General features: G+C 41.0%; 1 protein-coding gene and 1 long non-coding RNA gene across 2 annotated transcripts in view; one reads left to right on the forward strand and one right to left on the reverse strand.

The window, feature by feature from the left end:
• LOC138675608 (uncharacterized) overlaps positions 1 to 11442 on the forward strand; it is a 26021-nt gene extending 14579 nt beyond the window's left edge. Inside the window, exons 2-4 of the long non-coding RNA XR_011320697.1 lie at positions 8205 to 8266; positions 10977 to 11032; positions 11305 to 11442. This is a non-coding gene — a long non-coding RNA (uncharacterized lncRNA). The remainder of the gene's footprint in view (positions 1 to 8204; positions 8267 to 10976; positions 11033 to 11304) is intronic.
• CFAP43 (cilia and flagella associated protein 43) overlaps positions 6774 to 14488 on the reverse strand; it is a 101696-nt gene continuing 93981 nt past the window's right edge. Inside the window, exons 33-38 of the mRNA XM_069763978.1 lie at positions 12887 to 12999; positions 12012 to 12171; positions 11248 to 11412; positions 8992 to 9072; positions 8175 to 8328; positions 6774 to 7013 (exon numbers count right to left, since the gene is read on the reverse strand). Of these exons, the coding sequence (XP_069620079.1) occupies positions 6841 to 7013; positions 8175 to 8328; positions 8992 to 9072; positions 11248 to 11412; positions 12012 to 12171; positions 12887 to 12999 (846 nt within the window). The 3' untranslated portion in view covers positions 6774 to 6840. The remainder of the gene's footprint in view (positions 7014 to 8174; positions 8329 to 8991; positions 9073 to 11247; positions 11413 to 12011; positions 12172 to 12886; positions 13000 to 14488) is intronic.

The following is a 14488-nucleotide window of genomic DNA, read 5'->3' on the forward strand; positions in this document are numbered from 1 at the left end:
TGGTAACATTTCTTCGATTTGACTTGCGTTTATTTGTGAAAAAAGCGGAAATTTGGCAAGAATTTTTTGAAATTTTAATTTTTATGCCCTTGAATCAGAGAGATATGTCACAAAAATTAGTTCATAAATAACATTTCCCACATGTGTACAATACATCAGCACAATTTTGGAACCAAATATTTTTTGGTCAGGAAGTTATAAGGGTTAAAAGATGACCTGTGATTTTTAATTTTTTGAATAAAATTTAGGAAACCTTTTTTTTAGGGACCACCTCACACTTGAGGGGTCTATATGACAGAAAATGCCCAAAAATGACATCATTCTAAAAACTGCACCCCTCAAGGTACTCAAAACCACATTCAAAAAGTTTATTAACCCTTCAGGTGCTTCACAGGAATTTTTGGAATGTTTAAAAAAAATAGAAAATTTAACTTTTTTTCACAAAATTTTTACTTCAGATCCAATTTGTTTTATTTTACCAAAGCTAACAGGAGAAATTGGACCACAAAAGTCGTTGTACAATTTGTCCTGAGTACACTGATACCCCATATGTGGGGGTAAACCACTGTTTTGGCGCATGGCAGAGCTCGGAAGGGAAGGAGCGCCATTTGACTTTTCAAAGTAAAATTTGCTGAAATTGAGATCGGACCCCATGTCGCGTGTGGAGAGCCTCTGATGTGCCTAAACAGTGGAAACCCCCCACAAGTGACACCATTTTGGAAAGTAGACCCCCTAAGGAACTAATCTAGATGTGTGGTGAGCACTTTGAACCTCCAAGTGCTTCACAGAAGTTTATAATGTAGAGCCGTAAAAAAAAAATCATATTTTTTTCACAAAAAATGATCTTTTCGCTCCAAATGTTTTATTTTCCCAAGGGTAAAAGGACAAATTGGACCCCAATCTTTGTTGTGCAACTTGTCCTGAGTACGCTGATATCCCATGTGTGGGGGTAAACCACTGTTTGGGCGCATGGCAGAGCTCGGAAGGGAAGGAACGCCGTTTGACTTTTCAATGCAACATTGGCTGGAATTGAGATCGGACGCCATGTCGCATTTGGAGAGCCCCTAATGTGCCTAAACAGTGGACACCCCCCACAAGTGACCCCATTTTGGAAAGAAGACTCCCTAAGGAACTTATCTCGATGTGTGGTGAGCACTTTTAACCCCCAATTGTTTCACTAAAGTTTAAAATGTAGAGCCGTGAAAATTACAAAATCATTTTTTCTTTCCACAAAATTATCTTTTAGCCTGCAATTTTTTCCCCCAAGGGTAACAGGAGAAATTGGACCACAAAAGTTGTTGTCCAATTTGTCCTGAGTACGCTGATACCCCATATGTTGGGGGAATCATCGTTTGGGTGCACGGCAGAGCTCGGAAGGGAAGGAGCGCCGTTTGGAATGCAGACTTAGATGGATTGGTCTGCAGGCGTCACGTTGCATTTGCAGAGCCCCTGATGTACCTAAACAATAGAAACCCCCAAGTTACCCCATATTGGAAACTAGACCCCCCCCAAGGAACTTATCTAGATGTGTTGTGAGAACTTTGAACGCCCAAGTGTTTCACTACAGTTTATAACGCAGAGCCATTCCACAAAAATTATTTTTTAGCCCCCGGTTTTGTATTTTCCCAAGGGTAACAAAAGAAATTGGACCCCAAAATTTGTTGTCCAATTTATCTTGAGTACGCTGATACTCCATATGTTGGGGTAAACCCCTGTTTGGGCACACGGGAGAGCTCGGAAGGGAAGAAACACTGTTTTAGTTTTTCAATGCAGAATTGGCTGGAATTCAGATCGGATGCCATGTCGCGTTTGGAGAGCCCTTGATGTGCCTAAACAGTGGAAACCCCCCAATTATAACTGAAACCCCTAACCCTAATCCCAACCATAACCCTTACCACACCCCTAACCCCAATCCCAACCATAAATTTATTTTTTTGCGGTGTTCACTGAAGGGGTTAACTAGTGGGATAGTCGTATAGAGCGGGTCGTTACGGACGCGGTGATACCAAATATGTGTACTTTTACTTTTTTTATTTACATAAATAAATGGATTTATTGGGAAAAATTTTTTATTTTTTTTTTTCCTTATTTGGGGATTTTTTTTTTTTTTTACTTTCTAACATTGTCCCAGGGTGGGACATCACTATATTAGATCAGATCGCTGATCTGATACTTTGCATAGCACTGTGTCAGATCAGCGATCTGACAGGCAGTGCAGGAGGCTTTCCGGCGCCTGCTCTGAGCAGGCGCCGGCAAGCCACCTCACTTCAGGACCTGGAAGGAGCCCCGCGGCCATCTTGGATCCAGGGACTCCTTCCAGGACACTGGAACAACGCAATCGCTTCGCGTTGTTCCGGTGGGAGAGCACAGGGAGCCCCCGTCCCTGCGCGATGCCCCTCTGTCGCTGTCACTACTGACAGTGGCATCAGAGGGGTTAAATGCCCACGATCGGCGCTAGCGCTGATCGTGGGCATTGCTGCGGGTGTCAGCTGTCATATACAGCTGACACCTGCACGCGATCACCGCGGCACTCAGAGTGAGGCCGCGCGATCGTGCCGCCATACTAGTACTGCGGTTTGCGGGAACTCAGTTCCTGCTGAGCAGTACTAGTACGGCGCATGTCAGGAAGGGGTTAAAGGGGGATTGTCAGCAGGTTTTTGCTATATAATCAGAGAGCACCTTAATGTAAGACCAGAGACCCTGATTCCAAGGATGCTTTACTTGCTGTGCTATTTTGGGGTTTCATTACAATCAGTGTTTTATTAGTAGGAGATTATGACTCGAGGACAACTGGCCTTGTACCTCCTAGTTCAGCCACTCCATCATCACTAATTAGCAGCTTTCTGTTCCTATACAATGTACACAGAAATCGGCCAAGCGGTAGTGTGTGCAGATTATACCAAATACAGCTCTACATCTCAGCAGAGAAAACCGTAATTTTCTAACAACTGCTGCACCCAGTAAACTAAGTGACACACAGCTGGACTTAGGGTCTATTTCCCTGCTTCATGCTTCTGTCCGATTACATACCAAAAACCTTCACGTATAAGTACTTGGGGAGATGCAGTATATTACCACATCCTCTGGGTGTGACAGTGGGTTGGTTCAAGGGTCCCAGAGCAGCACCCCTAGTAATGTCCTAAAGGATGAAGGGGGACATCGTTGACAATATTGGGCCATCTGGTTCTCTTGTGAACAGAGTCCAACATATCAGTACTATAAATAACATTATTTATGGGAACACTGTGGCATTGCATCCCGCATCTTAAACATCAATAACTCCTACTCACAAAAACCGCCCGTGCCTTTAGTAAAACATAGAGTAGCTGCAAGCCTGGAGTCTTCGGTGGTGAAGGTGTTCCTTCTGCTGCCATCTGAGGTGGGAGGTGTCACTCATGAGAAATGTAGTTCTCATGCATGTGCTTTCGGAGGCCACAAAAATAACCGTAAACTCCTGTTTCCCATGCCATTTATGTGTAAAAAATGACACTGACATAACTTTGGATGATTGGTCAGATAAGTGCCATTGTCCTTAATAATATTCCGCATGTTCTGAATACTCTACAGCTACATGCTAATATTACCTGACCCTCACTTGTAACTTCCAGGCTAAGCCATTCTCAATATACTTGAATGGTATAAGGTGAAGGTGGCAGGGAAAATTGGTGTACCCCCATTCAATTATTAGGATACTGAAAAGATGGTATGCTTGTGCGACTTCATTCATTCCCTAAGGCGCAATTATCTATTTCCAGCAACACCATTCCGTAACTGGAATAAAAGTTCCCCTTTGAGGATAAACATTTCCTGTTCTGCCAATCATTGCATGTCCCAGCAGTCGGACCTTCAACAAGCAATAAGTGTATAGATGATAACCAAACCCTTTAAATGGCTGCACAATTTTGCAGTTAAAGAGCCATTTTACTCTTTAATCTGTGAGTCAATTAACAATCCGTTTAAAAATGTATGTGAATTCACTCTTAAATTAATCTCTTCCCGACATAAGGCGGTGTGGCACGTCCAATCTCAGCTGCCTTATATGCCGCTGTAATTACAGTTGTGCTCAAAAAATTTTCTCCACTCATGGTTAGTGCTTGGGTGAAGCAATTTATGGTCAAACTACTGTGTTTTCTGTTTTTAAATGACAACCCAAAACATCCAAATTAATATGATCAAAAGTTTACATACCCCATTTGTTAATACCGTGTATTGCCCTCTCTAACATCCATGACAGCTTGAAGTCTTTTTGGTGGTTGTGGATGAGGTTCTTTATTTTCTCAGATGGTAAAGCTGCCCACTTTTCTTGTCAAAAAGCCTCCAGTTCCTGTAAATTCCTGGGCTGTCCAGCATGAACTATGCGCTTGAGATCTCCTCAGAGTGGCTCAATGATATTTAGGTCAGGAGACTGAGATAGCCACTGCAGAACCTTCACTTTCTTCTGTTGTAGCCAATGACAGGTCGACTTGGCCTTGTGTTTGGATCGTGGTCATGTTGGAACGTCCAAGAATGTCCCCGCCTGCTGGGGGGCCCCATAGTGGCCGGGTGGCAGAGCAGGGAGACTGATTCTCCCTGCTCTGCCACAGAATGTAACTACAGTTACAGTAGCGTAGCTCCGGGTGGGCCCCTCAGAGCACGGTATTCAGCATGGTATCTAGATGTAGCAGAGCTAGACTCAATGCGGGACAAAATGTATTATTCTCTTGTCGGGCAGGTAAGGAATTTGATTGTTCATTATTTTTTTATTTTACAGGGGACATGAGCTTCAATGGATTAGGCATAAAGGGGAGTATAATTTAGTTTTTTAATTATTATTTCAAATAAAGGTATCAGTGTCTTAATTTCAATTAAAGGACTTTATTCTGCGTGTTTTTTTTCTAACAATATGACTTTGCCATTAGAAATGGGGGCATCTTATAGATACTTCTCCATTACTAACCCCTGTGCTTAATGTCAGCTGGCAATACAAAGCTGACATCAACCCCAATACTATTATCCCACTTGCCACTGCACAAGGGCAAGTGAGAAGAACAGAGGCTAAGTGTCAAAATTGGTGCACTTTACGGATGCGCCATTTCTGGGGCAGCTGAGAGCTGATTTTTTACTTTGGGAGGGGCCAGTATCCATGGCCCTATCCTAGGCTAGTAATATCAGCCCAGAGCTGTCTGCTTAACATTTGCTAGTTATTAATTATAGGGGGCTCCATGTATTTTTTTGGGGGGTAAAGGCTAAGTATACAGCTGTGAGCTGATATTAACAGACTGGGAAGATCTCTGACAGCGGCATTTAACTAGCACTTACAGGAAAAACATCACAAACCCCACCCATCGGCGCCTGTGTCAAATGATCATGGGGTGCCAATGGGTTGGCATGACAACTGGGGGTCTGCAGAAAGCCCCCATGCTTGTCATTGCAGAACTCCTATGAACACCAGCCCATTGCTGGAGCTCATAGGAGATGATGATATTTGCTACACATAGCAGGGCTGGTGCCCTGCTATGTGTAGCACAAACCATTGAAAGATTACAGAAGTAAAAAGTAGAAAAAAAATGTTTTGAAAAAAATTCCCTATTAAAAAAATACAAAAGTTCAAATCACTCCCCTTTTGCCCCATTCAAAATGCAACAATACAAAAAAAAACAAATACAAAAAATGTGTGCATCGCTGTATTCAGAAACAGCCACTCTATCAAAATATAAAAACAATTAATCAGTTCGGTAAACGGCGTAACAAGAAAAAAAACAAAGTTTTTACATTTTTTTTTGGTCGTCGAAACATTGCAATAAAATGCAATAACAGGTGATCAAAATATCGTATTTACCCCAAAATGGTATCAATAAAAACTGTAGCTTTGCATACAAAAAAATAAGCCTTCACCCACCCAGCCCCAGATCCCAAAAAATGGAGATGCTACGGGCCTCAGAAAATGGCGCTTTGGTAGATCGGCTCACTCTGCTGACAATAGAGGTAAACATAGGAATGCTATGTCTTGAAAACTACCACTGATTTATTGTAGTAATACATAAACCAGTGCAGAATTAGCAAAATAAACATGGCCTTTCTGGCCTAACTGGAAAACAAATGGCATTGCAGGAATCCTGCCTGCTCAGGAAATAAAACATAAAAAAGGTTCAATTTTCCTTCTCATCAAACGCAGCACTGGAGCTCTTGTCTCCAAGCATGCCCAACACTAAATGAGCCAGAAAGCTGTGCATTTATCCTCTGGACTACACCTGGGGTGGAGATATGGTGAATAGCCCCCCCCCCCCCTACTTTTGAGCTGTTCAATAAACCTAGCCATAAACATGGCAGATTAACCCCTCTCAGCATTTAGTGTGCTGGAATACTTTCTAGGTTCATATCACTGAGGCTAGTAACCTCAGTGATACATATCTCTCCTCCACTACTTTTCCAGGTACTTTGTCACACTGGATGTACTGCACTAAGCTCATGAGCGTGGACAGGGGCCTACTCCTGTACTGGGTCCGCCAAGGGATTCACCTCTGGTGGGTATAGTACACTCCTTTCTCTTAACTTGACAACCAAGCCATTTTTTGTGAGCTGAGGATGCCAAGATTGGAATACTAAAAATAAAAGAAAAATGTTACTATATCACAGTGAATCCATATTACATACGTCTAGGTTTTCTTCTTCCAGGGTTATTAACCACTTTGTGTGCTGTGTTGTAGGCACTTCTTCAACTATTATTTTATCAATGTCATCACATATTCTTTTACATACATGATTTACAAGCATAAAAACAAATAAACAAAACGTTATCACACACAACAACTCAGTCGTTGTTGCTTTTAATGAGAAAGGCCAGATCTGAGACAGAGGTCTCTAGTAATCCATTTGTACAAGTGCAGGGAACGTTTTCATCCGGAATCGATCTAATTCAGTCCGGAGCACAGCAATCTCTTGTGCTTGAGCCTTTACGAGATCAACCAGTTTCCTGCGCTGAACTATGTCCTTGTATCTGTCCCTGGCGTTCTTCTCAGAACTTTGTTCTACTCCTGTAAGCAGAATAAAGGGTATTATTTAAATGCACTCTCCTATACGACTGGGGTTTCTTTAAGCTCTCAAGTAAAGCTGCTCTCAAACAGCCGTGTAGAATGGACCGTTGTCCTATTGTGTCATCCGTATTACCTCATTTTTACATCCATGTTTCATGCGTTTTTTCATCCATTTTTAAAAACTGAAGTGAGTAGACTATCTGAACTTTTATCTATCTATTGCCTCTTAACAATGGATCAGTAAAACGGATGAGATACTGAAGTATATAAAGGATGTCTTCAGGTTTCCATCCGTGTTTAATGGCTACCTACAGACTTTAATAGTCTGATCCGCAAGAGGATGAGAATAGAAGATGTCCTGAACTTTACAGAACGCTGTAGATGAGCCCTGAAAGGCGGTGGCCGCATCTTATATCGGCCTAACCTGGTGACAGGTTCCGCCTCTATTAATTCAATTCCCAGTAAGTGTTTCATCTGGGCTATTATCATCACCATCGATGGGGTGCTTGGTTTAAGCCATTCGCCAAATAAACCACGTAAGGCTCCAACCAAGAATATGTGGATGTTTTTAGGGATCTTTGCTTTAACTCCTGTGGGTTGTGTCTCCGGGGGTCTTAACTGGTGAAATGGCATAGTTTGGCAGGTCGCCTTTAAAGTGTTTGTTATATTCATTATTTCAATAAACGCTATGTTTTATGAGACTTTACTGCACCATATTTTTCTTTGATGGTAATTATCCTTATCAGGTGCGTCTCAGATTAAATATTCTATATTCTAATATGCTCAGTTGTGTTGGTCTTAAATAATGTTTTTTGCAGTTTTTCTCAAAAACGTGAAACATTACGCAGAGAAAACATGCTATAACAGAGACAAACAGTAAATTATTGTCATATCACTGAACAGGTGGTTATTGCTAGTTATGGAAAGTTCTGCTCCACTATAGAAACACACTCCTAAGATTGGCTGAAGAATTGCTTCTATATTTCTAGAAGGCTTCTTATATGTGATCATTGAAGTGGTTTCATTACCCAGGACCACCAAGAAGCAAATATCAGCTTTATTGGGTCTATATGTGTACAAATCCCCACGCTTTCCTCCATGTGTGATGAAACATTGTGATTTTGTCCTGCTGATGTCTTCACGTTGTACTATGTAACTTACCAACCACGTCATAAATATGCTTCCTTTCAGAGAAAGAGAGGAGTGTGTCCTGTAGATCCGTCTCTAGCTGTGCATTTGTCTCCTCCTTTCTGGTAATATGTTTTTCCAAGTCTTTAATAACTTGCTTGTACTGTTTCACATTTTTCTCATGTTGCTGAAATAAAACAGGTACCGTAATATATAGGTCCAGTATATAACTCATGACAGCACAATATAGAAAGAGTGGAGAGCAATCTCTGGTGTTCTGATTTTTACTTCTTTCTTGCACTACCTTGACGACCGTGACCTTACAAACATTTTGATAGATGGACATCAGCAGCTGGAATCACGATAATACAACAAGGTGACCAAACAGAGTGGTGCTTGTTACGTAGGCATCTCCCCTAGGTGAGATGACATCGCCTCCAGGATGGACCACCACTACTACCACTTATTTTAAGTGTCTTCTACTTACCCTACATTTCCTACAGTAGTCTGTACATCTTAACAAGCAAATATATCACTGTCCAGAGCAGTGTTCCCCAAGTCCGGTCCTCAAGAGCCACCAACAGGTCATGTTTTCAGGATTTCCTTATTATTGCACAGGTGATGGAATTATTGCCTGTGCAGGTGATGCAATTATCACCTGTGCAATACTAAGGAAATACTAAAAACATGACCTGTTGGTGGCTCTTGAGGACCGGACTTGGGGAACACTGGTCCAGAGTGTCAATAAATCTCATTCAATTCTCATCCCAAGCGTTTATACTAATAAAAAGTGCTCTCCATGTTTCTTCTCATAATAAACAGTTTCATTCTCTAATCTCAACAAACATACTTTTTCTTGAACTTTAATGGTCTCCTCCAGTATCAGTATCTGACCAGATATGCGACTGTCGTAGTTTGTTTCATTGAGGAACTAGACAAAGAAAATTTCCGTTAAAAGCAGACAACTCAAAGCAGTTTATAACTCAGTATGTAGATGATCATAGCTGTGTATAATACATGATAATCCTGAGACAGGGATACGAGTGGTTACATGGGATGTTAGGTGAAGGAATATAAAAAGATGTCATTTTGTATTGTAGCAGTCTAGAGCAAAAAAATGTATACTGATGTACAACAGCCACTATCCTTCATCAGCTCACAGACTCCTATGAATATATTTACAATTTGTGTGGGACCAGGGGCACACATAGAAATCACGGGGCTCCATAGCAGAAGCCCTATTTGGGCCCACCCCCATAAAAATAATAAAAAATATATATATTTTGCGGGGTCACAGAAGAGCATAGCTTGCAACTTTACAGTGCTTATAAAGTAATTATGCTCCTATAAAAGCCTCTTTGTGTTCCCACACATTACGATACCCCTTACATGGCCCATAAAGTATGATACCAATTAATGTGCCCCCCAATACATTATTATACCCCCACTGTGTTCCCAACACAGTATGATGACTCTTACACAGTCTTCCCACACAGTATGAGAACCCTTCACACAATAATGGCACTCCATATAGAATGAGAGTGCAGCGCCCCACACAGTATGCAGCCTCCACAGTCCTCCACACAATGATTGCTCTACATACAGTATCATTTCCTCCACACAGCCCTCTATACAGTATTCTGGCCCCCGTAGATCCATCCACACATTATAATGGCCCCAGAACAATCTTTTGCACTGTATAATGGCCTCCACACTGCCTTCCAAACTGTATAATGGCCCTCACCACACTCTACATAGTAAAATTTCCCCCATCCCACACAGTATAATGGCGCCACAAAGAGCTGTCCACTCTGTATAACGGCCGCCCACACTGTATAATGGTCCCCACAAAGTATAATGGACCCCGACATAGTCCTCCAAACAGTATAATGGCCCCCGCATAGCTCTTCAAATAGTATAATGACATCCATACAGTCCTCCAGACAGTATAGTGCCCCCACACACACAGTATGATCACTCCAATGAGTAGAATGTACTCATTGATTACAAAAAAAGAAAAAAAACTCACCTCACACTGTTCCCCCACTTCTCTGGTCTGAGAATAATGATGGAGTAGGATGCAGATAGTTGAAAATGTGATGCCTGGTGGGGTCTGACACCGCCCCCCTACCTGACGGTCCCATAGCGGCAGCGTGTTCTGTACGCCACTACGTGGTCGCTTTGAACCAATACACCATATGTCAAATGTACACTACAAAGAGTATGACCGCACACCTTAGATAGCTGTCAGCAAACTTTCCAAAACACATGGAAACTTAGCTCAGAAGTTCATGCATATTCCAAGAGTAGAAAACCACTGCCAGACAATTTTGGCAGCAGCTTAACAAAGGATTGAGTGCTAGAATTCAAATTGCGTGATTCTTCTATCTTGAGAACCAGATTACATGGTCGGCTGAGCCACCGGTATTGACAGTCTCGGACGATTTTACTCTATGTATGGGGTTCTTTAGGGTCTACTACAAATGTTTCTGAAAGTGATATGTCTTGTGCATAAACCAAACATATCTATAGGCCCTTATTCACTTAACCCATTATCTACCAATGTCCTTTTTTTGGGACGCCTAATCTTTAGCTTCTAGCAAGATTTTATAATTTTCATAATTAGGTCCAATTTTTTGTGTTGTGTTTGTAAAATGAATGATTTAAAAATAGGAAATCATGTCATTGTCATTTTTAATTGAATATTGGGAAGCCCTTTTATGAAAAATCCGTACTTGTAAAAATTTTAATTTGGCAAGTAATGGGTTGAAAAAAGGCAATAATAATGTCTATGTAGATTCTGTTGGGCTAATACATTTTTTTTTAACTTTACAGGAAGCCACTGTAGACTTCTTTCCTATACACTGAACAACCACAAAAAGCATACCATGGTTTGTACCATTGTGCCCAGTCTGTTGTGTGCCATTGTAACTGTACAGTGCTATTAGCTTAGTATGTGAGCCAGTTTTCAGGACCCTTGCTAAATATAGGAATACCCCAGATGTGGTTTCCATATTGTTAGTCTTCTATTAGCATTGTATATAGTCCTGCAGCCATAATTCTATTAGTGAGTTATAAATCTATCGATTCTAGGAAACCATCATACTGTCTGAATATCTTTTGTCACACGAAGCATTGTAATATCTCTGGACTTCTTCTTCAGGTCTTCCATCTCCATTCGTATCTTTTTATGTTCCCAATCAAGCTGGAAGATTCCTTTCCGGAAATCTTTGCTTTCCACCATGCTTGCTATTTTCTGCTCTCCTAAACCCTGGATACAAGGAAAGTGGATAAATAAAGATCAAAGTCCAAATAGACTCATGTAATGTATCTTCTTTAGAATAGATATAGTAATTGATTATTGCTGTAGAAAATGGGCTGCTGTCGGCTTAGATCATATAAGTCCTGCATACATACATAATTAGAGCTGCAGGAACTTATAGGAGACCTGGCCAATAAAGAGTTGTCCAAAAAATGGTTCTCATGTCAATCAGATATAAACACTAGACTAGGCCGAGCGTTCATGAGTTTTCAAAACTAGAGAAAACAAAATTCAAGTTGCCCGATTTTCATGTAACATTTATAGGGGTCTTAAGGCTTCAGAACTAGTTGGTACCAACCATCAATTGAGAGAAGAATTCTTCTCTAATAGGACAGTGCTGGTAGCATTTACACTGACAGAAATGGCCACTAGTGCGAGAAAACAGTTTCTATTTAATGAGTTCTATATATGAGTGATAGCTCTTCCACCAAAGTTAGAATGAATATTTTCATTGTATTATCTAAGCTTAATATTTCTAGATTTTTATCAAAATTTCACTGATTCTTGTCAATGAATAACATATAATTTTTATCCGTTGTGTTATATACCCGTATATTGCTGTTTAGGTCTTCTATCACACTCCTGTGAAGAAGTATGGCGTCTGTATAACTGGGAATTAGGTCAGAGGTCTCCACTTCCACCTGACCTTGTTTTAGTATGAACTGGACAGTAAGATCCAGCTGAAACTTCATTTTCTCATTTCGCAATCTGAAACCAAGAGGAGTGAGAAAGAGACATGCCTTAACAACTGCATAATTACAAGGTGAAAGTACAGGGCGAATTGCCACACTAAACCCATGGAGCCCGAATCATCAGGACTGGCGTTGTTCTTGAAGAGGGGGTGTGCTGGAGTCAGATGCTCCTGACTTATCAAGAGGTGCACGTGTCTTCATGAATCTGGAGCATCTGACAAGTAGCATGAACCTCGGTGTGCTACATCTGGAGTTCAGATGAGTTAGACAAGCTGTAGTGTTACTCCTGATACCACCCAAGCTCCGTCCATTTATTGGTAGAGCTGGGAGAAACTGTTGTGAAGATGACAATAGTCACAAATTTGGTGACTTTTGATGCCAAAATTTTGCTTTCATGAATCAGGCCCTTGGATTTGGTCCTACAAAATGAACCTATGGGCTTATACGGCCAACTTATCCAAAGGCCTCAGTAATCCTCTGTAGTTATCCAGTATAAAATATGTATTTTTTGCAATGTGAGCCTATTGTGTCCCACTGGATGTCATCTATAAAGCTGGCTTTGTCATAACAGTTTGTTGGAGATATACAATCACTGATCCTCCTGATGTATACCTCTAAAGCCTAAGTGTGGAGAAGTAATGTACCTCTATACAAGGGTTAGGTTGTAAGGACAATGGATGCCGATAATCCAGTTTCCACCACTTATTACACTAAATAAACCTGCTAGCTACATATTAAGTTCTTGAATGATGTCCTCAATGTCCTGCCGTGTCCTTTCATCTTCGTCAATTCTTTTATGGAGGAATTCCTGCATTTCTGCTAGGACCAGGGCCTTGCGTTTTACCTGCATCAGAAGAGATATAAAGGGACACATTCATTTCTAAATAAACCATCAATGAGTGTATAGGTGCAATATACTGTATGACGTCAAAAATTACTTGTATCATTGTTTTACTGCAAAATGGATAGAAGGGTGCATGCATATAACTCCATTTATCTGTTTTGCACGGGAAAGGTCTAGCTAATCCCACTGTTTTTAGTAAATATGCCATTTTAGTGCCCAATATATTGTGCCCAGCTTGTGCGTCTGGAGACGCATCCCATAAATTAGTAATGTGACTCTCTTCACTACAGTAATGCCATGAATGTGGACGGTAGCTGAGGTATGGGCATACTACTGGGTTCTGAATATAGGGTGCATTTGGGTTTGAGAGCGCAGATATTGCTGGATTGTTTTTTTTTTGGGGGTGGAGGCAATGTCGATTTTTCAGAGCCTTTATGCAACCAGTAGCATGGAAACACCCATTTTTTGTTGATATGTGACAGGCCTAAGTGGGGTTTATTTTTTGCCAGATTTAATTGACATTTGTATTGGTACCATTTTAGGGGACATAACATATTTTGATCAGTTTAATGGCTAGAGTCACATTTATCCTGTGCTCTATGCTAAGGCTTAGGTTAGGGTTTCTGCCTAAATACCTGCAAAATGGAATCTAAAAGGAACCCCTGACAGAACCATTCACTATAATGAGGCATATGGAGTCACTTTGGACTCAATATAGCCTTTGCTTTAACAGTGTCCTATGTTCAGTGCCCACCATGCTTTTGTGCATCCCTAAAAAGATGGATGCCACCAGACGAGACCAGTCAGAGTCGAACATGACTAAATCTGCCTAATTGTAGTAAATGGTTCAAGCAGGGGTTTTTCCTGAATCACGTTTTTAGCTGATTTAGATTGAAACCCCAACATCTGGTGCTCAGTGTAGAGCACAGGATAAATGTGAACCCAGTCATATTCTGATTGAAAAGTGATGTAACAACTTTATTTTCTCGGTCAGTTCGATTACAGATTTAGAGTACGGTATGTCCTTAGAGTGTCTTTTTCAGGCCCATAATCTGAATGAAAAAGTGCCTCATATAATGAACATAATGTACAATGTTTTAAGTGTATAGTAATCCAACAGCAAAGAGAATGTAATGGAATATACATACAGGCAATTATTATAAACTAGATGGTGGCCCGATTCTAACGCATCGGGTATTCTAGAATATCTATGTATATAGCAGCCACATAGTATATAGCACAGGCCACGACATATTCTTGAATACCCGATGCGTTAATACAGGCCACACAGTGTATAACAGTGGCCACGCAGCATATAACACAGCCCAAACAGTAGATGACAGAGCCGACGCAGCATATAACATTGCCCACATAGTATATAACACTGGCCACGTAGTATATAGCAGCCAGGCAGTATATAACGCAGCCCACACAGTATATAACTGCCCACATAGTATATAACACTGCCCATGTAGTATATAGCAGCCAT

This window comes from Ranitomeya imitator, chromosome 4, assembly GCF_032444005.1.
Source record: "Ranitomeya imitator isolate aRanImi1 chromosome 4, aRanImi1.pri, whole genome shotgun sequence".
NCBI lineage: Eukaryota > Metazoa > Chordata > Amphibia > Anura > Dendrobatidae > Ranitomeya > Ranitomeya imitator.